The sequence below is a fragment of the Hippocampus bargibanti genome, linkage group LG19 (genome assembly GCF_051943395.1).
Source record: "Hippocampus bargibanti isolate YZ-2025 linkage group LG19, ASM5194339v1, whole genome shotgun sequence".
NCBI lineage: Eukaryota > Metazoa > Chordata > Actinopteri > Syngnathiformes > Syngnathidae > Hippocampus > Hippocampus bargibanti.
In genome coordinates, this window is record NC_142752.1 from 10,208,535 (window position 1) to 10,233,801 (window position 25,267).

Consider the following 25,267-nt stretch of genomic DNA (forward strand, 5'->3'; position numbering starts at 1 on the left):
GGTCAGGGGCGTTCCTTCAGTGACGTCACGTACAGACTCGTCACCAACTCAAAAACAAGACTTCCAGAATCAGAATCAGAATCATCTTTATTGCCAAGTATGTAGAACACACAAGGAATTTGTTTCCGGTAGAACACGCTGCACTAGTATCGTCGTCAAAAAACTACTAAGTGGCACTATACAGTTCCATTTTGGCTACTGTTGAAAACATTAACATGAATATTCAGCACGAGTCTTAAAACGTAAAATATAGCTATATGCGGTGGAATTCTTTGTAAAATACGCTCAGTACAAGTAATTTGAAGCCATTTTACAAATTATGGACACAACTTGTCCATTGTTGAATTTTTGTGATGATGGAGTTCTATGGCTATTCTCCAAATAATCTGAAAAGCCAACACACTTCTTTATTGACCATTTTATTATACAAGTTAGCCCCATTTTCATTTATCCCAGTTTGTTTTCTCAACTGCTGGTCTAAGTAGTTAAGGTCCGAACCAAACAACAGAGAAGTTGTGCTATTACAGGGCTGGATTTTAGGTTAAAAATGCACTCAGCCTACCCGAGCAAGATTCTGAGTACAAACTGCTGCCTGGTTTTTTTTTTTTTGGTCAGGGAGATGAGATGGAACAAGTAGGAGAAAGGAAAAATTCAATTAATCTCAAACTCATATGACAATGAAAAATGCTTTTCATGGCTTAGCAATGAATGAAACATTTTTCCACCCTAATCGTTTTTTTTTTTGTGAGTCATCAAAGTCACCTTGAAACCTGCTGGGATGGTTAGAGGAGAATAAAACAGAGTGGAATCTCCAGCGTTTAACGAATGAATGCATGGTATGTCGGCTAGCTGTCAGGAGAAGTGATTGAGGCCGTACAGTGATACCTTGGTTTACGAACTTAATTGGTTCCCAGTCAGAGTGTGTAAGGCGAAAAGTGTGTATCCCAAAAATTAATTTCCCATAGGAAACCATTAAAATTAGAATAAACCGTTCCTAGGTCCCCATAAAACATAATTTTCTACTTTCTAATTTTCTAAGCCTTAAACTACACAAAATATACCTTATTTTATATATAATAAATGTGCTATGGTATTATAATTAAAGAAATAAACTATCCTGTATAATAAAGTTGTTTTATTTACCTTTGTGCTGGTCGTTGATGGCTTGATGGAATGGAGTGGCCGGTTTCATCAGCATTAAACACTTGATGAGGAACTTAACCTTCTTCTTTCACCATCTTGAGAAATGATCCATTGTACGTGCTTTCTCTGTGATAATTTTATCTAGTTCCTCATCAATTGTGTTCTGTTTAGGTGGGTTGATAGCTTTTTGCATCAATTGTACAGATGGCTGGTGCGGGTTGTTTGTGGAGCCTGATTGATGGGATATTTTAACCTTGCAGTATACACGCTGCCTTTGAACGATCAAAGTTGAAAGTCTCTCAGTCATCTGCCTGTCTCTTTAATGTTTAAACCACCTCCCCTCACTGTTGGGTTCTTGACCATTCACGTGGCTTCAACCGAAGACTGGGGGCGGGGAATAGAGGACAAAAAAAGTCGGCAGCCATTTTCTTTTTGGAGAACGGCTTTACTCTCTATCTGTAACCCCCCGCCCTCACTGCTGCGTTCTTGACCAATCACGTGGCTTTAACCGAACACTTGGGGTGGGGAATAGAGGATAAAAAAAAGTCGGCTGCCATTTTCTTGTTAGGAGAACGGGCTCGTTCGCGAACGACACATCACTCATTGTGGCGCACCGTGTGTGTCCCGAAAAATTGTTCGTATGCCAAGGTCAAATTTTCATATATTTAACGTTCGTAAACCAAAAAGTTCGTAAGCCAAGGGGTTTGTAAACCGAGGTATCACTGTATTTGGATTGTTTTCTCCCCAAAGACCGTTTACTTGTTTTTCTTTATGTTTTGTTTATGTCACAGTGTATATTTTTAACTCATTCACTGCCATTCACAAATTTATTTGGGAATTGAAAATATGACGTAGAGCGCCATTCCCGAATTTGTTTTTTTTTTCTTGTTTGGGTACTGATAAAGTGCTGGCCATGGCCTCGCAATGTTTTTTTCTTATCCACAAGGGGGCAGCATTTCCCTTTTTTCCATGTTAGCGCTTTGTTCCAGCTTCAGCTGTTGTTAGAGCCCTAAACCAATATATATGTATTGCATTGTATTTTGGACAGCCGCCCTCATTTCAAGCTCATATAACTCCAGACCCATATAATTTAGGAATTAACATTTTTTTTCTGACGAAAGAAAAGTCAAAGGTTTTTTACGCTGCATTGAATGTTTATGTAGTCCTAAAACTCAATATTCAATGGGTCCTGGAATTCGATTGACAATGACAAAAAACGTGGCACTGGAGTAGACAAATGTTTTATACATTGTCTAGTAGTGAATGAGTTAAGCTCAGTGAACGCCCATTTATCACGGGGATATGTTAAAATTCCACCTCCAATCGGTGAAAATATGTTTTCTATTTCACAATCTCAATGTGTTGGTTAAGAATGTTGAGTAGTGACTGTTTGTGGAGTTTTTAAATGACAGGCGACTTGTATCCCCAGATCAGCAGCTGCTTCTACAGACAGGCAAGTGCTCTGGGCTTTTGGTTTATGTAATGACTGCAAAGCAACACGCACACACACAGACACGCTGCACAGTCAACATTGTGGCAAGCCGAACCAAGTAAGCAGAATGATTACAAAACACTTTCATTTATTAAATTGGCATGCTACGCAATGCAGACTTTATTTCACGGTTTGGTGCAAAATGACCCAGAGGAGTAAACAAAAATGCTGGGTGAGCCATGACTGATGTTGCATGAGATAGAAAAAAAGACAGTCTAGTAGGAGTTACTGACCACAATTTATTATGTGCACTAAATATTAGCGTCTGTTTGTGTATTAGTCTGCCACCCGACTGCAATTTCAAAGCACGTTGTTTATGACAGCTATTGTTATAAAACACATGGGCCTGTCAACAATCCGTCATACTTTTCCAAATGAGAGCACACTGGGTGGTTTGTGAGGTTGGCGCCGCTTGTGTCACCTCATGACAACAGCGAACAGAGACGGCGTGTATTATTGAGTCCGTGCACGCCGACTTGTGGCAGTAGTGTGGCAAAAGTCAGCCGAGGACAGAGCAAGACTTGCTACAGAATGCTACAAAACACATAAAATACCCATGAGGGCTGGCTTAGAGCTAAATGTGCTTTCTGTCCAGAAAAGGTGGTCATATCAACCGTCCATTCAAGCAAAAAAATTATCAGATAGTGCTAGGACGACCCCTGGTGGGATTGTTTGAATTTATTTTTGGTGGTCTTCAGAATCTCTCGTCGCTGATTATTTATTTGTCCAGCAGGGTACGTTAGCGTCATATCTGGAAGTACAAATACATCAGATATAAAATGAGATCTGTTGGATTATTATCTTAAAAATACTGATTCTGATCCATAAACATTGTAATCGTTTATTTCAAAGCCACTGTTTCTAATAGATTTTTTTCGCTTCTATTATCCACTGATTTCACATGACGTAGCATCTAATTTACTTTTAACTCATTCACTGCCAGACGATGTGCAAAAATGTGTCCACCTACTCCAGTGCCAGGGTTTTTGTCATTTTCACTCAAATTGCTGGACCCACAGAATATTGATTTTTAGGACTACATAAACATTCAATGCAGCATAATAACCCTTAGACTTTCTACTTTCTTCAGAAAAAAAAAAACGAGTTAATTCCTAAATTATATGGGTCTGGAGTTATATGAGCTTGAAATGAGGGTGGCTGTCCAAAATATATAGCGCTTTATATAGCGCTTTAACAACAGCTGAAGTTGGAACAAAGTGCTAGCATGGGAAACAGGGAAATGCTGCCCCCTTGTGGAAAAGAAAATAACCATTGCCAGAGGCCATGGCCAGCGCTTTATCGGCAACCAAGCATGAAAAAAAAAAAGCTCAAACAAATTCGGTAATGGCGCTCTATGTCATATTTTCAATTCCCGTATGAATTTGGGAATGGCAGTGAATGAGTTCAAGTGAGAATGCTTAACTCATTCACTGCCAGACGATGTGGAAAAATGTGTCCACCCACTCCAGTGCGAGGGTTTTTGACATTTTCACTTAAATTGCTGGACCCACCGAATATTGAGTTTTAGGTCTACATAAACATTCAATGCAGTGTGAGAAACCTTAGACTCTCTTCTTTTAACACAAAAAATAGTTAATACCTAAGCTATCTAGCTAGCTATCTATTAGCTACCTAGCTATTCAGATTCCAATAAGCTATTATTATATAGGTCTGGAGTTATCTGACCTTGAAATGGGGAAGGCTGCACAAAATACAATACGATACATACATATTGATTTATATAGCGCTTTAGCAACAACTGAAGCTGTAACAAAGCACTAACATGGAAAAAGGGGAAATGCTGCCCCTTGTGGAAGGGAAAAACATTGCCAGAGGTCTGGCTAGCGCTTTATCGAAAAACCAAAACCCGAACAAATTTGTCAATGGCACTCTACGTCATATTTTCATTTCCCGAATAACTTCAGGAATGGCAGCGAATGAGTTAAAAAGCTAATTTGTGGCTTCTTAAGTTGACTTGACTGATGACTCCAAACAGACGACATTAGCTCACCCGGACAGAGGATCTTGGTGAGTGATGCCTTCACTTCCATCAGTTTGGGTCTTTGCACGGCATCCTCAGAAGCGTGAAACCTTGTAAAGTGCAGTGCGGGCCACCACTCTTTTCTTGTCGCCATCTTCTCTGCAACAGCCTCCTTCCAGTCGCGACTGTTTTGACACGCACGATACAGATGACGGATGAAGTTAACATTAACGTAAGCGACTTTGCGTTAAGTGAATCGAATGTCGGAAGAATAATGGCGTACTTTAACTGTAATTTGTTAACGATGTCTTTTAAACACTTCCACGCGTCCATGCTTGTCCTCCAGCAGGCAAAGTCGAGCATATCAAGGACAACTCCAAGAGCCTTCTTGATGTCTCCTGTTTCCTCTTGACAAAATAATAAAAATGGGCATTATACTTCAGACACACTTGTACTCAATAATGCTTTCAAACACGTACTCATCCTCCAACTCCTGCTAAAAGTTAGATAATCACAAATGAATTACCGTACATACCTGTCAACGTATACGTTTTGCTGTAGTTTATACGTTTTTTTTTTTTAATCATTTTGAATAATGTACGGCGTACTAGAACTTTTATACGGGGGGAAAAATTTGCGGACCGATCTTCCAAAGACCATTTTTGCTCAAATCCAGTTGGTCTCAACTGCTGGTAGACAACGACAATGCTGCTACCGATCACTACTATTGTCACGGCAAACCAGCAAAAGTAATCCTCACTCGTGTACAGTGATACCTCAGTTTATGAACGCTTTAGCTAATGAACTTTTCGCCTTACGAACAGTAAATTCGCGAGAATATAATCTTGGCCTACGAAGTAGTTTTCAGGAAACACACGGAGCGCCACAATAGCTGGCGGACTAGTTTTCGGCGGAAGAACACCAAACCACACGGCTGAACAGCGCCACCGTGGCCGCCGGACTACTTTTCCACACACCCTATCTCTGAGTGCATACGTGGTTTGTTTTCAAGTGGTGTACTCTTGGAACAGAAAAAGACCCCACCACAGGCTAGTGTGAAGCCGAAGAGGACACAAAAGAAAATCACAGTCGATCAGAAGAACGAGATCCTCGAAAAACACAAACGAGGTGTGCGTTTGTGTGACTTAGTGTCCAAGTACCAGTATGCTAAGTTGACCATTGCTACGTGTGCCTAAGGGTGTTTCTGTGTTGTCTTAGCAACGGTCTCAGGCAATAGAAGAGGTTGAAAAACTTCTGTTGTTTTGGATTAACGAAAAGCAGCTAGCACGGGACATTGTAAGTGAGGGTATTATCGCCGAGAAAGCACGGCAACTTCATTCGGATATTATCGAGAGGCAACTACATCAACGACCATCACAAAGGTAAATGAAACGACTTTAGTTTATTTCTTTAATTACAATACAATATCACATTGATTATACATAAAATAACGTGTATTTTGTGTAGTTTTAAGGCTTATTTAGTAGAAAATTATGTTTTATGGGGACCTGGAAACTGATTATTCTCATTTTTAATGGGTTCCTATGGGAAATTAATGTTTGGAAGACGCACTTTTATCCTTCCACACACTTTCTGGGAACCAATTAAGTTCATAAGCGGAGTTATCACTATAATCGTTTTTTTAATCGCTGCTTCAGGTCGGATTGATAAACGCATAACGTACGCATGCATGGTAAGATGTCTGCTTTTCCGCTTGTGTTAGCATTTTTTTATCATTTTAAATAATGTACGGCATATGTCCGGGAATTGTAATCATATAAAGGACAACCGACGTCTCCGGACAAGTTGTGTCCATTATTTGTAAAATCTCTTCAAATGACTTCTACTGAGCGTATTTTACAAAGATTCCACCACATATAGCTATATTTTACATTTTAAGACTCGCGCTGAATATTCCGGAAGTCTTGTTTTTGAGTTGGTGACGAGTCCTCACCCTACGTCACTGAAGGAACGCCCCTGACTGACAAAGGTCATACATTGCATCACCTCAATGCATTTTGCGATACTTTGTTTGGTCTGAAAACTTCGTGTTGATTGGAAAATTAGAATGAAAACACATAAATAACGCAATGGTGAATCATTGTATGTTACACCGAGACAACTCTTTGATATTCGTCGACAAAAATTCCAAGCTGAAAAATAAAACTCTTTCCAACGGAGCTCTGCCGCCATCTTCTGCATTTTCTGTGACACTACAAATCAGTCTTGATCCCTCAAAATGACCCGGAAGACCTTCTTTAATCGATTGCAAACATTTATACTTTCCTCTTCAGAACTGTTTGAATCATATTCATAACTGGATGTGTAAAAAGAAAGCATATTCTCCAAATCTGAAGCCATTGTTTTGATTCACTAGCAATACAAGACGTCTTGGCGTGACATCACGAACTGGGGGCGGGACTTTCTGAAAATGCCCAATTCGCAGCTCAATTTTTTGCAGATTTTGGACACTTCATCATTTTTATTAGTGTTTTGCATTTGATTAAAAATATCAGCCTGCATGTTTTGGGTATTTTAGATGCTATAAAACGTTTTTCTCATGTCAGTTAGGAAAAGAAAAAAGTGATGTCGGTTGTCCTTTTAAAGGGCAGCTATTAGCCAAGGTTGCCAGGTATGGAATTATTTTTGCTCCATGTAAAGCAATTTATTTAGAGTGTTCAAAATACCTGACAAAAGCAGAAAAGAACCATACTCCAACATCAGCTCATGGCTTGGAACTAAAGAATGGAGGACCTAAGGGTATAAGGGAGGAATATTTGCATATAAAATAAGCATCCAAAAGTGATGTGGCACGTGAGTGGGGGCAATACCTGTAAAACTTTCATCAATTTCTTCACTGATGCATTGTGTCTCTGCAAGTAGCGGTACAGATAGACATACGCGTTTGGATTTTCGGGGAACGTGCTGTCATACGCATAGTCTTCCAGGACTATCTTTGCTTCCGCTTGATTGCCATAGTATTCAAGCATCTGTTCCAAAAATAAGTAAAAAAAAAATAAATATTCACTCTCAAAATGCTTCAATCTCACTGAAAGTTATCAAACAAGTTTACCTCGACATAACTCAATATGAAGGGATCCCAGACACCGGGATAATTTAAAATATCCTTCAAATTGACTGAAGCCTGTCTAAAGTAACTGTGCATCTCTTGGTTGCTTACAGAGTTTGCGAAACCTTGAAAAGAGAAAACAAAGCAGAATTTGTATGTGAAATTAAACGGAATTGTCCCGTACAGTGATACCTTGGCTTACGAACTTAATTGCTTCCCAGACAGAGTGTCTAAGGCGAGAAGTGTGTATCCCAAAAATTAATTTCCCATAGGAAACCATTAAAATGAGAATAATCCGTTCCAAGGTCCCCATAAAACACAAATTTCTACTTTCTAAGTGTTAAAACTACACAAAATACACTTATTTTATGTATAATAAATGTGCTATGATATTATAATTAAAGAAATAAACTGTACTGTATAATAAAGTTGTTTATTTACCTTTGTGATGGTCGTTGATGGCTTGATGGAATGGAGTGGCCTGTTTCACCGCCATTAAACGCTTGATGAGGAACGTAACCTTCTTCTTTCACCATCTTGTGGAATGATCCCTTGTAGGTGCTTTCTCTGTGATCATTTTATCTAGTTCCTCATCAATTGTGTTCTGCTTAGCTGGGTTGATAGCATTTTTCATCAAGTGTACAGATGGCTTGTGCGGGTTGTTTGTGGAGCATGATTGATGGGATATTTTAAACTTGCAGTCTACACTCTGCCTTTGAACTATCAAAGATGAAAGTCTCTGACTGTCGTCTGCCTGTCTCTTGAAGGTTTAAACCACCTCCCCTCACTGCTGCGTTCTTCACCAATCACTTGGCTTTAACCGAAGACTGGGGGCGGGGAATAGAGGACAAAAACAGTCGGCAGCCATTTTGTTGTTAGAAGAAAGGGCTCGTTCACGAGCGACACATCACTCATTGAGGCAGCTCCGTGTACGAAAAAAAGTTTGTATGTCAAGGTAAAGTTTGTATGCCAAGGTAAAATTTTCATACATTTAACATTTGTAAACCGAAAAGTTTGTAAACCAAGGGGTTCGTAAACCAAGGTATCACTGTATATACAAATACTGTCAACTTTAAAAACGGATTTAACCTGTAGGTGGTGGTATACGTCAAAAGATCTAAATATGTGTGAAACAATATTGCCTTACTGGTCATGGAGGATTCATTTTTCTTGTCACACCAAATAATGTAATCCAGCAAACTCCTGTAGGCTTGAATCAGTTTGGTCCTCTGATAGTGACGTGCTGACTCTTTGCCATACCTCCAGCTTTCAGCGATCAAGAGGTGACGCTTTGCATTTTCGATCTGGCCATGGAGCAACAGGTGGAAGGAATGCTCCAGACAGATCTAGAAATGTGAAGATGTCAACGGTCTGTTGACAGCAGAATGGTGCATTCACACAGTGATGATGTTGGCTTACCATCAGGTAATGTTTAAACCCTGAATGTTTCATCCGCTCATAGATGATATTATAGTCATCCATTGTTGAATTTGGGTGATGATGAAGGAGTTCTATGGCTATTCTCCAAATAATCTGAAAAGCCAACACACTTCTTTACTGACCATTTTATTAAACAAGTTAGCCCCATTTTCATTTATCCCAGTTTGTTTTCTCAACCGCTGTTCTAAGTACTTAAGGCCCTGACGAAACAGCAACGTTACCTCTTTGTAGTGCTTTCCGTGCACAACAGTTGTGTCTTCGAACTGTTGGGGGTAACACGCCATATATTCTGCAGCCTCCTGCCATCTGTGATGCAGCATCGCCTCTCTGATTCTCTCGAGACAAAGCCTTGTGGTCCTGTGGAAGCCAGTTTCCTTTATCGTTGCTGAAATTACAGGGCAATTTTATTGCTGTATCCTCTGACATTCAAGGTAATGCAGCTGACTGTACATTGAATGTCTCTGTGTATTAAGTCTTGTGGTCATATCAATAACCGAGCAATGACATGGTAATTTTTAATTGAGCCCTTGTGCTGTGTTGTGCATATTTAGAAAGTGCAAAGGTGCCTAATGTTGATGATATGTGCATATTCTACTCACCAACAGGGAATGGATCTGCCAATGGAAGCTTTGATTTTGTCTCTTTGTCACGTTTTGTCACGTTGGTCTCTGAATCAATGCGTTCATCAAACTCCACAGGAGGCCAAAGCTCATTTTCCAGGTCGTCCATGATACAGATGTAATAGTTCTTGTCGGGGGTACCTTTAATCACGTTTGGTGAAGGTTCAAATACAGTGAGATACAGATAAATACAGAAAGACACAAACGAATATATACTTGTACTGCACGCATTGTATGCATATGATCCTATTGTTGATACTACTATTGTTCATAGCGTTCGTACATCTCTACGCTGTCTTTTAACTTTATGAATGCAAGAGTGGCAAAATTGGCGATTCTTTAAAAATGCTGAAATTGGCTCCTACCTGTGTGCTTTTCGATTCCACGTAAATTTCAAACGTTAGATTTTAGAGGTGAAATGAAGATTGCATTACAGTACTTACAAAGTTACAACGTTATTACTGGACTCCGCATTGGGGTTTTTATTCTTCTACTTACTATGTTATGGTCGGTAACATTTCATGCGGCACGAGGCTGACCTCATCTGGTCAATTTTAGAAGTGACAATGCTGCACGTCAAAAGATCAACACATCCAGATAGTCATTTCTTGCAACAAATTTTATGTATTAAATTTATATATTGATGTATTGACGAATGGCTTTCATGTGTGTTATTTGCATGCAATACTGTCTGCTTGCAGTTTATTGGAAGTTGTCCATTAATATAACAGCATCTACTAAATTAATGAAGATGAAGTTCAGATTTTGAAGGTGATATGCAGGAGACCGTCATTGACTCTTATGAGTAATCAAACAGTTCAAAGAGGAACCGGGTAGCCTGCAATGAAAACCGATCCGTGTTGCTTACACCCAGCCGGATATCAACTGCTTGCTGACGTGTCGTCCGTCTCCCACCCCAGTGCTCCTGCTCACCACTAAACCTGCCAGCATGGCAGCCAAGCACTTTTACCGACAAGGCTTGTTATTACTTTTATTTAATTTTATCTCAACTGCCGCTTTGGAGAAGCGATTCTCCGACTTTAAGAGATGCGCCGACGAGGAGTGCAGCAGTAAGTTTTTCTGTTGATAGTTAACCAGTCTCTCGGGCAGGCATCTTCATCCATCCCAAAACAGTTAGTCATAAACGGAGCCTTATCTCTTGACCTGTTGACAATCGATATTTGCAACTGTGATAACGCGGTCTGCTGATGTTTTATCTTTGTCTGTACGCGAATGTGAATGTTTGCCGATTATTGATGAAGGTTATTCTCCTTGACGCTGCCTTGGTTGGCCGGTTTCCTGGTGGCTCCGGCCTGCATTACTAGCTAGCTAGCTAGTGTTAGCAGCTAATCGCCAATAATGACCACAAAATGACAAGTAAATAAACAAATACAAGTTTCGACATAAAGTCACAGCTGTAAATTTAATCACGGATTTTGTTCACAACATAAAAGGTCACCACCCTTTGTTTTAATTTAACGACGTTAACTCCTAATTATTCGGATTAATTTGCCAAACAAAACTGGAGATGCAGCTACCCCGTTATGGGCGAAAACGCAAACAAAATCAAAGTGTGTTTAAAAGTATTTTATTTATTTCTTTTACAACAAAGCAGAGAGATAAAAGTGCATGTGAACGTATTGTATTTTTTGTAAGATTTCCAACGTCAGAAAGCCTTGCAAGACTGTGTTTACATTCTCGTTTACGAACACCCATTCCTCTCTCACAATCTCTTTTGTGAAAGGGAGAAGATTGGTATTCATTGAAAGGATTACTGTATTATGCTTGCTTATCCTAACACCCATAACTCTGCTTTTTATTTTTTTTAGTGCTCCTATGTCGTGGGAAAGCAGTGGAAGATTTCACAGGACCGGACTGTCGGTTCTTGTCATTTAAGAAATCTGATACGGTCTATGTATACTACAAATTGTCAGGAAAACGGGCTGACATATGGGCTGGAAGTGTGAGTAAATGATACTTTTTATGTAAATATGAATCAAAATTCTGTCAATTCATGAGTGCACCTCTTTGTTATAGGTCGGAAGTCACTTTGGTTATTTCCCAATGGACCTCCTGGCTGTAAATCATGTTTATACAGATCAAGAAGTTGAAGTTCCAACAGAGGTAGATGATGTGAAGATGAACCAATCAATTTACTTATTTACATGTTTTTTGCATTTCTCTTTGTTTGGAAAAATATAATGCTGCAAATCCACTTCTGTCTGTTTTACAGGAAACAGATTTTGTCTGTTTCGACACAGGATTTGACCAATTTGATAACTATGAGATAGATTCACTGTTGGCTTTTCCAACGGAGGACATTGATGATGCAAATGAAGAGAATTCTGACGAAACCCAAGTGTCAAAGGACACTGTGAAAGACACAAACCCATCAGAGGAGGAGGAGATAGTGGATGACAATGTAATAGGAGCTGAAGATATTGGCATGACCTCAGATAATCAAAGTGTCTTCTTTTCTCAACATGAAATGGAGAATGAAACTCAAGAAGAAAAAGTGCCTGAGACAGAAGTTACATCTGATGACAGTGACAATGCTGCTGCTGATGAACGGAATGATCAATTCACCACCACAGACTATTTTCTTGAAGATGCTGAATTGGATAAGCATGAAACCAAAGATGTTCACAAAGAGGACATGCATGATTCTCTATTCAAAGATGATCTTGTGTCTGAACATGTGACAACTTCTCAAGGAGAGAAAATTGCGGGGTTAAAAACTTCCTTTGGGTCAACTTTTGATGCTGTTAGCACAGAGGTTGAAGCCACCACGCAAGTCACTCCATACGAACAGGAGGAGAATGAAGTATGTGAGGGTCATTCTGACCAACGCAGAGTTGCCGACCAATCAGAACACCTTTCTTTTTCAGAGGACGAACCGGACACTTCTATGGTTGCGCAAGAGGATAACTCAAAAACTGTTCACGAGAAGGTCACGTGGACCCCGTTTGGTGACAATGTTTCTGATGGGAGTGACACAATGTGGGCTGGTTCTGAAGAAATTTTAGAGGAAGAGCCACTCGCAATTTTTGATGAACCACAAGAAGACCCCACGCCACAGGATTTCAATCCAATCATTGGAGATTCATCTAATTTAGATTTTTCCCATCCTAAAGAAAATGAAGAGCCGGAGAACCAAGATACATTCCATACAAGATCACTGGATTCTCTTTCCGTAGATCCTAGAGATCACAAAGAACCAGAGACCTTGGATCAAATCCCTACAGATTCGCCAAATTCTCTGTTTGTGGATTCTAGAGAAACAGTGGTTGATCTTAAGGATGACGGTGGCGCCCTGACGATTAAACATGAGAAAGCCCAAGATGAAACACCTGAACCTACCGATGAGACGTTACATACATTTGATTCTATATCGCAAACTTTACCTCAAGATGAATTGCACAAGAAGGTAACAGATGGAGGTGAAAAGGTGCCTGAAGAGGACAACGTCGCGAACAAAGAGACACATGACAACAGCATTTTCATGGAAGATAAGGAAGACCCCACAGAAGCTTTTGGTGAACATGAAACTGAAATCCACCAAGAAGTCATCACTCCTGAAACAAACCATGATGTGCCTTCAAGGACGATGCAATCCCTTGGTTCATTCGGCCAGCATGTCAATCAGCCGGCAGACGGTGGTGTCTCACTCCAAAGTGCTCATCAACACAACGAGGTATACGTTGAGAATGAATCCCTTATTGTGGATGATAAAAACACTGTGATGGATAAAGACGAATATGAGGGAAGGGAAGACTTACTTGAAGACGAAAATGCACTTTCTCTCTCACAGTCCGATCATGCAGACACAGAAAACCCCTCTCCAGGAACAGGTCCACATGTTACCTCAATTCCCGAGCCGGTCTACAGCGACAGTGTGCTGAGGCTGACTCTACTGCAGGGTTTCTACACTGAAGAGAAGATGCTGCGTTTCCAGAGGTTTCTAGGACTCAAGAATCTCTACAAATTGGAATCTATGTTCTTGGACCTGGACACTGAGTTACAGGCTACGCATCTTGCGCGTTCCGGCACGGTGCAGAATCTCGAAGATGAGCTTGAGAACATCTTGGAAACCTCCGAAAATACCATCCTGGATGAAATTGAGAACATTTTGGATAGCCGGCACTCAAAATATGATGACGAGCAGCGGGTGGATATGATAGACGAGGAAACGGAAATACTGGACGACTTCCAGGAGCTGGCATTCAGTTTGAGACAGAAGTATTCTTCAGCAAGTGACAGCGCACGTTTGGCAGAAGAGAGAACAGGAGTTAGTCATGACCAGGGTATGTATATTTATCTATAAATTAATTTATAGATACACATATAGAGATATGCATATATATACATTATAGATATACATTTAAAAATGTTCGTATGTACCGTTATTTGTAACTCGAATGTTCGTTAGTAGGGGAGTGTCTTTATGTGTGTATAATGTTTTACATTTCCATGCTATACTCTTGGAGAAATTAATAAAAAAAACAGAATCAATGGCACCCAATTCCCCAAACTGAGTTGCTCTACTTCTGGTCTCCATTCTAAAGCTGTGATATTTTTCAGATATTGCAGACAAACCGGACATGAAAGTAAAAGAGGATTTGCCTCGCATTGACGAAGTGGAAAAGGAGCCTGACATAGCAGAAATAGCGACTGACGGCAACCATACTGTAGCGGACTTTGTAAAACAGGCGGCACAGATTGATCAAGAAGCCCAGGAACTCTTGGCCGAGGAGCGTACGACACCGGATATTAGTGTGGGGGAAGATGGCGGACACTTAATAAAAACAAAGAAAACCGGCCGGGTATCAACGCGGCAGACGAGATGCAGATGTTTCCTCAAGCCACACTGGAACGTCATTTAGACAAGAGTCTTGGAGAAATTGAGCACTCGTCCTCAGGTTGGTAATCCAAACCATTTGCACAAAGTGTTTTATACGTGTTAAACATGTCTTTTATGCCATAGCTGGTTCCCTCAAAACTTGAGGAATAATAGGTTTCTGCAGCTTAGCTCTTCACGAGGACTTCCAATGCCATAATATAATCTATTGTTGTTTGCATAGGGTCTCTAGACTCCATCGAGCCATTATCTGAATTTCATGAGGATCAGGTGGGATTCTTCTCAGATACGTTGACTTTTCTGAGTTGCGGTGCTACAGTCATCAAGGCTAAAGTTGCAGAGTGGACCACTCTTGTAAGTACTACACGCAAAAAAAAAACAACAACAAAAACGGGTTTTCATTGTGCTTTTCTTTAAAGGACAACCAACGTCACTTTTTTGTTTTTTAACTGACATCAGAAAAACGTTTTATAGCATCTAAAATACCCAAAACACTCAGTATGATATTTTTTAGTCAAATGCAAAACACCAATAAAAATGACTTAAAGTGTCCTAAATCTGCAAAAAATTGAGCTGCGAATTGGGCATTTTCAGAAAGTCCCGCCGCCAGTTCGTGACGTCACGCCAAGACGTCTGCTTTCTTGTTACACATCCAGTTATGAATATGATTCAAATAGTAATGAAGAGGAAAGCATACATGTTTGCAATCGATTAAATAATTTATTCGTGCCATTTTGAGGCAACATTGGGGGGGAAATCTCTCACCCAACAAAAGAGGCAGAAAATGGCGACCTCCTGTGGCCACCTCTGTTCCCACAGGCTGATAAATTCCTTATTTGGCGCTTGGACGCCCTCTTCTGGCGCAACACGAGGTCCCCAGACCAAACAAGTACAGAAAAATACATTGACGTGATGGAAGGACCGTTAGAATGCGTCTTTTTTACGGTCAGGGGCGGTCCTTTAGTGACGTCACGTACGGACTCGTCGCCAACTCAAAAACAAGACTTCCTGAATATTCAGCGCGAGTCTTAAAACATAAAAAATATAGCTATATGCAGTGGAATCTTTGTAAAATGCGCTCAGTAGAAGTGATTTGAAGTCATTTTACAAATTATGGACACAACTTGTCCGGAGACGTCGGTTGTCCTTTAAGACATTGAAGCAACAACTAATAATGCTGATCCAATTATCTTCCTGTCACTTTCTTTCAGTTAGTTGCTTTACAAATCATATTAAAGACATACTTCAACAAACCATCAGAAATATAGATTTTAACTCATTTTCATGTCATTTTCATTCAAATTGCAGGACCCACAGAATATTTTAGGACTACATAAACATTCAGAGCAGCGCAAGAAACCTTACTCTCTTCTTTCATCAGATAAAACAGTTTGTCAGTCTTATTTGGTTGTAGTTATCTGCAGTGGAAGTGGGTGCGGCTGTACAAAAGTCAAATGCTGCCCCCTCGTGGGAGGGAAGAACATGGCCAGAGGGCTGACAGTAGCTTGATCCACACCCTCCCCCCGCACAATACATTCAGAAATGGTAATGAATTAGTTAATTAAAGGCTTTCTGATTCTGAAAAGCAATGATTTTTAATGCAATTCAGCAACTGTTTTTTTTTTGTTGTTGCACAAGTTGACACATCAAACAGTAAATTCAAATACAGTATGACGTTTTTTCAGTCATGATTAAGGACTGTGAAGTTTATCTCGCCGGTTTACATTCTGACCTGTCAATTTGAATTTGTTAATATAGTCTACGTTTTTAACACGCGTTTCGGTTTTACTTTTACAGCATTGATCGATTAAATCGATTTAATCAACAGCGATCCGATTGGCAATTTCGTGTACCTGTTTGCCAAACGAGAGGAAGTAAATTATACAATTTTCCGAGTTGTCATGAACGTCTCGCGTACCCTCCTCCTCCCCCCGTCCCCCACCTGTCTTGTTGTATGGCGAGGCTGAAGTTCAACGCAGCCGGTGCTTAACTGCTTGCTCGCTGAAACGCAGATCTTATATTTGTCACGGATAAACGTCTTGGCATTCATCCATACGCAAAACAGTAGCCTTTTTTTTTACTAAATCTAATCCTCGTACCGGTACCGCTTTTTGTTACCGCAACCTGCCCATATCTGTGTTGTTTACCGTTAGCGTAACCGCCGTTTCACGATTTCGGCTTTCAACTCGTTCGATTATATTTTATATTTTTGTGTTATTAATATTTTTGCAACACGCACGCAGGCACTTGACGTTTGTTTTGTAGCATCATAGCCGTCCGTGTTGGGCTAACCCATTCACAAGCTAACAAATGTCACACTAGCGTGCTGGTGCCATTTAGGTTCTTGTAAGGAAGAAAGTGCGACATGGAGAGCGACATACTAAAACAACCCTTTGTGGAACTGGAGAATATATGCATGTTCTGTCTTAAGGAATTTCAACATGTAAGTTAATTAAAAAAAATCGTAGCAATGCCCATGTCGTGATGTTGTATTGATGAGCTGACTTGTTCATATCATGGCCTATGCATGTTCAACCTCTTCGCAAATGATTTACACTCCGAACTTGACTCAATTCTCTGACGTTATTTTGTTGTTGATATGCACCGCTCCGATGTTTTTCAAAGCTGGATACTGAAAACCAACAATCATTCATTCGAGCGTAAGAATTTAATTTGCGAGATTCTGTTTGTTCCAGCCTGCGATGTGGTTTGTTTAGTAGTTCTTTTTAGTGACTTGTCCGTGTACCATTAAACATCAGTTTAATGAGGACACGTCAATTGAATGCATTGTCATTTGTCATGTGTTGTTAGAGGGGAAAGGCTTTTTGTAGCTAGATTTCTATCTCTGCTATTTATTAGTTAAGTTCCGCGAGTTTCCCTGCTGTATATTCCTTTGGCTTGTTTATTCCGGTCCTCTCTTTAATTCCTTGAACTGCATCATGTGTATCCCCTCAGATAATTTCACAACTGCCAGAAGAGTGGAAGCCCGGGGAAACCATGTTTGGCTGTCCTTGGGAGGCTGTGATCGTCACTGCTGTGGTTGGCATACTGACCTTCATCATATTCTTCTGGAAAACTGTGCTAGTGGTAAGTCGTTTACCAACGTGAGGCTTGATTTTTTTTCAGCACAATCAGTAAAGTATAATATTTATGTCTGACTTATCCTCACTGAATAATGAGTGCTCTTAGCATGATGTGTTACGGACAGACCACTGACTTGACTCATTTCTTTCCAGGTAAAGAGAAGGCAATATCTTGGTAAGATTCATTTCCAAAAGTAAGACAAATCAATATATCGCTAAATTATTTTGGCTAACTGATTTGTTTTTTCAGTGGATGAAAAACAGCTAGCCGATCAAATCCAAGCACTTAAAAAAGAGAAAAATGATGCGCTGACACAACTGAATGAACTGCAGAAACAGGTAAGCTTGAAATGAAATGTGAACATGCTTCAATAGAATAATTTTCAAAATGTCTGTTTTTGTGTGTGTATATTTTCCCCCCTCCCAAAAAAAAGACTGAAGAGCTGAAAGAAACCCAAAAGGACTCAGCAGAAACTGCTAGCTGTGCAATGAAAAACAAGCAAAAATTGGAGGTAATGCCTTACATCTGTTATTGTTTTATTCAGATGACTGTTAAATATGTGCTATTTAAAATTCTAAATGGTGTACTACGTTTTGTAGGGCAAGATTTTGGAGGCTGAAAAAAGATATGAAAGCCTGGTGAAGGAAAAGAAGATGTACCTAAAGCAACTTGATGAAGAAAAAGAAAACACACTGCAAATTGGAAATCGGGTGTGTTTTTTATTTATTTTTTTAATCATTAATTGTCAGCATGTTATAAACTGTCCTTGTCTGATTTACTCTGCAAATTGCTTTCTGACACAGATTAAAAAATTGGAAAAGTCAAACGAGAAGCTCGAGCTGAGCAGAAAGAAAGTTCAGGAAGCTTTGGCTAAGGTACAAATGATGACATATTTTGACTGCATTTGATTTCGAGAGGTCTAATAATAAATGCAACATGTTCACCCCCGCCCCGCCCACCCACAGACAACGATCCTCTTAGATGAGGCCAAAATTCGAGAAGATGCACACAGTGTCCAGCACAAATGTCTTTCAAAGGACTACACAGGGCTGAAAGAGGAAAATAAAAATGTAAGAGCTCTTTTTTTTGGTGATTTAAACCTATCATGAGTCTTTAATTTGCTGTTTTGGGGTGCAAAGTGGATGTTTTGCAATTCACATTTGTGTATTCTTTTATTTTTTAGCTGAAAGTTACGATCAGAGAGTGGGAGGACAAACACACGGCGCTGAGTGAGCAGATTAAAGTCTATCAGAAGGCCCAGAAAGAGCTGGAGGACTCTGTGGTGCTCAAAGATCACAATGTGGAGGTTTGTACTTGTTGTACAGCAGTTGAGATGTTTCCCAAAGCATTTCACCAACTTATCAGCTAACGCAAGATGATCCTCCTGCCAGGTTTTGTCGGAGCTTCTGGCCGACCTCGACGCCTGTGAGTTACAAAAAAGCGACGGCAAGGGGTTGTTAAATGGCGAAGTGGAACTCGGTAAGTCCAGCATCAAGAAAAACAATTTCAGATCCAAATTCTGACTAATAATAATGATAGTAGTAATAATAGTAGTAAGAGCAGTAGTAGTAGTAGTAGTAATAATATAGGTAATAATAGTAGTAGCAGTAGCAATAGCAGTAGCAATAATAGTAGTAGTAATAGTAGTAGTAATAATAGTAGTAATAATAGTAGTAGTAATAGGAGTGATAGTAGTAATAGTAATAGTGTTAATAATAATAGTAGTAAATATAGTAGTAATAATAGTAATAGGAGTGATAGTAGTAATAGTAATAGTGGTAATAATAATAGTACTAATAATAATAATAATAATACATTTACTTTCTAAGCGCCTTTCAAAACTCTCAGTCACGGGATAAGACCTTTTTTTTGTGGGGGTGAGCAGCAGCAGCCATTCACGTCATCGTTCACTCCACCCGGAAGTAACACAGCAGCAAAGTTATGAAGGGAAGAGGAAAGGATAGGAAGAAGTAGAATCACAAAATACAGGAGCTGCTGGAAAGGCGGCCACTCTCGCGGCGCCATCTTGAAGTAAAAAAAAACTAAATAACAAATAATGATGACACAGAGAGTCATTCATTCTTCATCACTTGCTGTACCCTCTTTGTGACATGAAGCAGTTCATTTTTTCACAGCTCCCGCAGATAAGAAGACGGCAGTCAAGAACAGGATCAAACAGATGATGGATGTCTCCAGGGTAATGTGACGCAAAGTTCAACTAAGCTTTTCTGGCATCCTAAAGCATCATTTTCATGATTCAGGTCCAGACCACGCTCACGGTGATCGAAGAGGAGCGTGACCGCTTCATGTCCAAACTGCTGAATGAAGAAAAAAGCCGAAAGGCTCTGGAAGGTGTGTGTGTGAGAAGCCTGGGAAACGCGCACAAGAGAACAGCGTTGTAAAGCGCAACCTTGTTTTTGCCGCAGAAAAACACCAGGAGCTTGAACACAGCATCGCAACCCTCAAAAGTGAGAAGAGCCACGTGGAAAATCAATTCAAAACACTGCAGCAGAAGAATGAAATCATGGTGGAAATGTACCAGCAAAAGGAAAACGCTCTGCAGCAGTAAGTTAACATTCCCAAATGTCAACGGGATGCCCGTTCCAAAGCCTCGCTCGCCCATTTTAGCTTTGGCTCTCTCCCCCCCACCCCCGACATGGCAGGAGGCTCACCAAGGAGGAGCTCGAGCGCCGCAGCAAAGAGAACATGCTGTCCGAGGTGGGTGGCAAAGCCGTGGAGGCCGAGGAGCAAGTCAAAGTCCTGCGGCAGCGTATTCATGAGATGGAAGAGCAGATGAAGAAAACAGAAGAGGTCTATAAAGAGCAGGTAGACTCTCACGGGAGCCAATGCAAGCGCCATCTTTGCATCAGCGGCCTCCACTCCTGAGAATTGAATTATTTTTTTTTTGTTTTTAGATTAAAGAACAGGAAAACAAGACGCACTCCAACTGGGTACATTGGATTTCAGTATGTTGAGGAATAAATGTTTCGTTGAAAGATTTTAACGTCTTTTTATTTTTATTTTAACTAGGTCAACGCTCGTAATGCGGAGCGGGCTTTGAATCAAGAGAAGCTAGAGTCTTCCAAATTGCGCGAGAAGTAAGTCGACTGATTCATTTAATGTGACTTTTTTTGTGATGTTGCCGACTCAAAATTTTAACTTTGGCTTTGTTGCGGCCTCCCTCAAAGGTTGGCGGGACTCACGTCGCAGCTGAATGAGCGCCGCGCTCCTCTTTTTAGACCCAACTCGGGACAAGCTGCTGGTCAACGCCAAGGTGAGCGAGTTCCCCACGTTAGCTTCTCCATGGTATGCGGTCATTTAGTCATTGCGATGCTTCGTCGACCGTTTCTCAGATGTGCAGGGTTAAATCCAAATGAAATAACGCCGAATCTGCAAAGTCACGTTGGCTGGGAGAGTCTGACGGCTTTACTTAAGACTCTGCGTGGTTAATAAAGATTGAGGGTCACTGCGTGGTCATTTTCGATTTGTTGATGATCCATTTCCATCCAGTTTCTTAAAATTATTGCCATGTTGCATTCAAGTCGTGGTTTGATCACAACAGGCGATTCGTATGGGCCTTCACCAGTGAGTGGGGGTGCGCCCTCCCCCCCGTTAATGATCGAGGGTCCCAGGCGCCCTCCCTCGGCCCCAGTGGGGCGAAGAATTGACCCGTATGGTGAGTTCAGTGGGCTCCTTTGCAGACTTTTTTTTCTTCCCCCTTGTCGTCTTCTCTGAAGCCTTTTTCACTCCGTTTCCTTGTTTTGGTTGTTTGTCTTCCCTGAGCACATTCAGCTTTCAATTCTCCTTTTCACAAGTCCTTTCAAGATTTGAGTTTTGATTTCTTCTTGCTGAGACCATGATTCATCTTGTCCCAAAGAACATGCGCAGAGCATTTCTTTCTTGTAGTTGCTGCGCAGAGCATTTCTCGTTGCTTTATTCCTTCTTTTACATCTTCTTTCTGCCCAAATCCTGACCCTCTTTCTCCACGTGAAGAACAGCAAAAGAAGGGTTTATTGTTCATTCATCACTTCCCATCTTTTCTTGATCTCCTCACAGGTCCACGCCCTCCATCAGACCCACACAGTCGTTATCCCGGGATGGGTAAGATTTGATGATTGAACCTCAAACGTCAACTATGACTGAACCTTTATTTGTTTCTTCTTTGTTAGACATGTCAGGACCCCGCAGTTCATCTCCGACTAACATGGATGGTTCGGTAAGTCACATTTGGTTATTTGTATGTCGTCAAACCCCAGAGTGTAGTCTGGGAGAGAGATTGGTAACATGGGTTTGTGTGCTCCCACTCCTACCGTGACTCCCTCTTGTATTTATCCTTGTCGCGAAGCAGACTCAAGCGGTAGAGCCGCACATAAAAGGCGAGACAGAGGCCGAGGTCTCCAAAGAGGTTCCTGAGTCAGTGAGTAAAGAGGCTGTCTCTTGGTCTCTGCTTTGTGTGAAGGTGTATGCAATCCCCTAGCCTGACCTCACCCGCAGCTTGTTTAACAGAACTGACTGCACGTTGCATTTGGAGTGGTTTGAACGCAATCGCGACAAGCAGCAGTTTATTGACGGTGGTGCTAATTTCTTGCTTGTGGATTCGAGGGGTACCAGGGACCTGGCTTGTGGCTTGTTTTGGTGGGGGTGGTGGCTGTATTGTGAAGTGGTGGACTCAGACTCTGCTAAAGGAGGCATTTTTTTCATGAAATTGCACAATTTAAATCTGCTCCCAAGGTCTGTAATCCTTATGTCAAAATAGGAAACTACAGCACATCAGACATCCACTGCTCAATAAGTTATTTTATGTATTTATTTTTTTGCCCGGTGGGCTAATTTGCAGAGGACAGCTTTTGTTCCAATAGCAACTAGGGCATGCAGCTCCTTTTTTACGTGTGTGTCGGCCCCCACGTCAATAACACAACCCAAATATTTGAGTGTGTGCCATTTATGAGGAGCTGCAGCTCTGATTACCTTTGAGGTCTGACTAAGGGCTTCAGTTTAGAATGCCAACCAAACTGAGGTTGTAACGGTTCCAATAGTGTATTTTTCCCACCCAATAGCGTATTTTTCCCAATGCAAATACAGACGCTCCCCAACTTACGAACAAGATGCATTCCGAACAGTCGTTCGTATGGTGCATTTGTTTGTAAATTGCATCAGTGCTATAGTTGAATTGGATTGGATATACCTTTATTCGTCTCGCAGTGGAGACATTTGCATTTCACAGCAGCAAAGTTATGAAAGTTTGTATGGAATGTGTGTTTAAGGCTTATATGAGTATGTTTAAGATTTATATAAGTACGTACGTTTAAGGTTTATATGAGTAACCTGTATTGGTTTGCACTGAAAAATAAGCATTTAATTAAATATCTGCTCTATAAAGATATTTGTGTATGTACAACTGGAGAGAATACTACATATGTTACTACAGGGTGACCCAAAAACATGCGTCCCCATGAAAATTTCAATTGTGGCTTTGATTAAAAAGCTATTCATTTCAAATTACAACCACACATTATTCAGTTTATGGAAGCCCATTCGGCAGAGTTTCGGCTATTTCTGTAAATTTTTCGTCAATTTAGGGCTTTCCCAAGATGTGTTTCAAATGTCCACCATTTCGTTGCAAGCAAACCTGTACTCGTCTGTTGTCAATCACTTTTACACACTCCTCTTTCGGGAGAAAACATTGCTGCAGTGAGGCACTCAGTTAGACGCATCTTTTTGTGTCACCCTATACAAAAATGTTTGTATGTACCGTTGTTCGTAACTCGAATGTTCGTATGTAGGGGAGCGTCTGCAGCTGCACACTCACCGTAAATATTGTGACATCATAGGACTGTGTTTATTAACTAGTCAAAAAAGACAAACGTGATATTGTTGCGTATGGACTTTTGTGTTTCCAAAGTAAAATTCATGTCCGTCTCAGGGTCCTGGATCCTTCCTAGCATCACCTATCAGGGACTCACCTGGCCCCATCGGTCACGGACCGCCCCCACCCGGTCCTGGACTTCATGATCCACTCTTCCCTCCCGGACCTCACGGCCGCTTACCACCCGGCGGTCCTTACAGACATCCGAGACCACCCCTCTATCATCCAGCGCCCGGACCCCATGGTCCAAATGTGCCTCTCCCTCCTCCTGGGCCTCCGCTGCACGCCAACGGGCACCCGGGTATGCCTGTGCCAGGGCCAATGGGAGGAGACTTTGGGCCCCGCCCTCCCAATGGACACTCGATCCACCCCAGGCCCGGCCCAGGCCACAACATGGAGCCTCGGGGTCCTCCGCTGCCACAGTTCCGTCCGCCTCATCATTTTGCACCGATGCCACATGGTATGTTCTTTCCGTTTTAGTCCCATCGACTGGTTCCACGTAAATCCGGCCATGTTTTTTTATTTTATTTTTTGAAACACAAGACTTGAACCCCATTGTACGTACTGCTTCAGTGATGCATCTGGGCCACGCCATTGACGCATTTTGACAGCCACTGGCGCAACTTTGGAACTCCACTGCGCCAGCACCGCCACAAGTCTATTACGATTAGCGCATATTGCTACATGATATGCGCCACATATGACATATTTTTATTAAAATAGCAAAATAAACAAAATTAGTTAAACAGCAATCGAAAACTTTTCGTCGCCTGTTATCTTGCCTTACCGATATCTAGCCATAATCACATTGTTGCATCCCTGCTTCTTCCGTTTCTTATTGTTGTACCGCCTCCTTTGCAGGTCCTCATGGGCCTTTGGGACCACGCCCACCATTCCCTCCTGACATGCGCTTCCCAGGCCCGGCGGACATGCGTCCTGTTATCCCGCCACATCCTGGTCACAGCGAAGCCTTTGGTCCCCTTCCAGCTGGCCCCCCTCGCACCTCGGCCGGAGGAGGTCCACCCCCAAAGGCATCTCAGGACTCAGCGAGGCCAGATATGGTCGAGCCTTAAAAAAAAAAACGCCACCAACTGTGGCAATGGACTTGAACACTCCCTGCGAACATGTCATGTTAAACAAGATAAAGTCCGATAAATATATACCATGACTTTCATATGTCAGCCATGAAATAAAAACTTAAATGCTATATTAAAACATGGTCCTTAAATTTGAGCGTTATCAGCGATGGCATGGAAAAAAAATCCACATACTCGAGATGAAAGGTTTGCCACTTTTTTTTTTTTGAACATTGAATTGTGCAACAATTCACTGTATGTCAAAGGATTTGTGTTTAAAAAATATAGCAATTGCTTTTTTAAAGGTTTTTAAATGTCATTTCCTGTGGAAATTATTTTTTAAAAGAAGGGGATAGAAAGGTTTATTAGCTTCTAGCATTTCAGAATCAAACATTTCCTCTGGAGTTTGACTGTAAAAGGAAATGTCATTTGATGGCCAGATGTATAACTTATTTTACTATGTTGGTAGAAATCTTTTTAATAAAGAATGCAAAATGTGTTGGTCTTGCGTTATCCAAGTACAATTTGCCTACAAGTAACTTTTACATGCTTTCTTCCTTTTAGAGAGACCAAGCATTTTAGCTGTCACTGAGGGGGGTACTCAGAAAAAATAAGACACGTCCCGGTAATGAAAAAC

The 25,267-nt window shown here is 41.0% G+C and overlaps 2 protein-coding genes across 3 annotated transcripts; one reads left to right on the top strand and one right to left on the bottom strand.

The window, feature by feature from the left end:
• Positions 1-2,628: 2,628 nt before the first annotated feature.
• Positions 2,629-10,360, bottom strand: taf1a (TATA box binding protein (TBP)-associated factor, RNA polymerase I, A). 2 transcript variants are annotated; one of them, XM_089022487.1, is made up of 11 exons: positions 10,112-10,360; positions 9,726-9,887; positions 9,348-9,511; positions 9,106-9,219; positions 8,834-9,032; positions 7,690-7,811; positions 7,448-7,606; positions 7,304-7,370; positions 4,900-5,023; positions 4,647-4,801; positions 2,630-3,386 (listed from the first exon to the last, which is right to left on the bottom strand). In XM_089022487.1, the coding sequence occupies exons 2-11, from the start codon at positions 9,853-9,855 to the stop codon at positions 3,283-3,285; spliced, it is 1,338 nt and encodes a 445-aa protein (XP_088878613.1). In that variant the 5' UTR covers positions 9,856-9,887; positions 10,112-10,360; the 3' UTR covers positions 2,630-3,282. The 2 variants fall into 2 exon arrangements, with proteins under 2 accessions (XP_088878614.1, XP_088878613.1); XM_089022488.1 differs by lacking the exon at positions 10,112-10,360 and having other exon boundaries at positions 2,629-3,386; positions 9,726-10,092.
• Positions 10,361-10,574: 214 nt separating this feature from the next.
• Positions 10,575-25,128, top strand: mia3 (MIA SH3 domain ER export factor 3). The gene is given in 30 exon segments (XM_089022480.1): positions 10,575-10,625; positions 10,627-10,816; positions 11,576-11,709; positions 11,784-11,870; positions 11,980-14,050; positions 14,328-14,537; positions 14,540-14,665; positions 14,828-14,958; positions 17,560-17,691; positions 17,841-17,862; positions 17,938-18,026; positions 18,122-18,199; positions 18,288-18,398; positions 18,492-18,563; positions 18,654-18,758; positions 18,872-18,994; positions 19,080-19,167; positions 19,824-19,885; positions 19,950-20,040; positions 20,115-20,253; positions 20,352-20,514; positions 20,604-20,639; positions 20,719-20,786; positions 20,877-20,962; positions 21,251-21,364; positions 21,745-21,789; positions 21,858-21,904; positions 22,034-22,105; positions 23,612-24,014; positions 24,416-25,128. Coding segments are annotated over 30 exon segments (5,343 nt in total). The 5' UTR covers positions 10,575-10,589; the 3' UTR covers positions 24,628-25,128.
• Positions 25,129-25,267: the final 139 nt, after the last annotated feature.

Excerpts from the sequence above, each read along its gene's own strand:
- taf1a (XM_089022488.1), bottom strand. The coding sequence starts at position 9,855 with ATGGACGACCTGGAAAATGAGCTTTGGCCTCCTGTGGAGTTTGATGAA. Across the intron at positions 7,812-8,833 it reads AAATGAATCCTCCATGACCA|GTTTCGCAAACTCTGTAAGC; the intron begins GTAAGGCAATAT and ends TCTCTTTTCAAG. Across the intron at positions 5,024-7,303 it reads TTCTTTTCTGCTTTTGTCAG|AGGAAACAGGAGACATCAAG; the intron begins GTATTTTGAACA and ends TATTTTGTCAAG.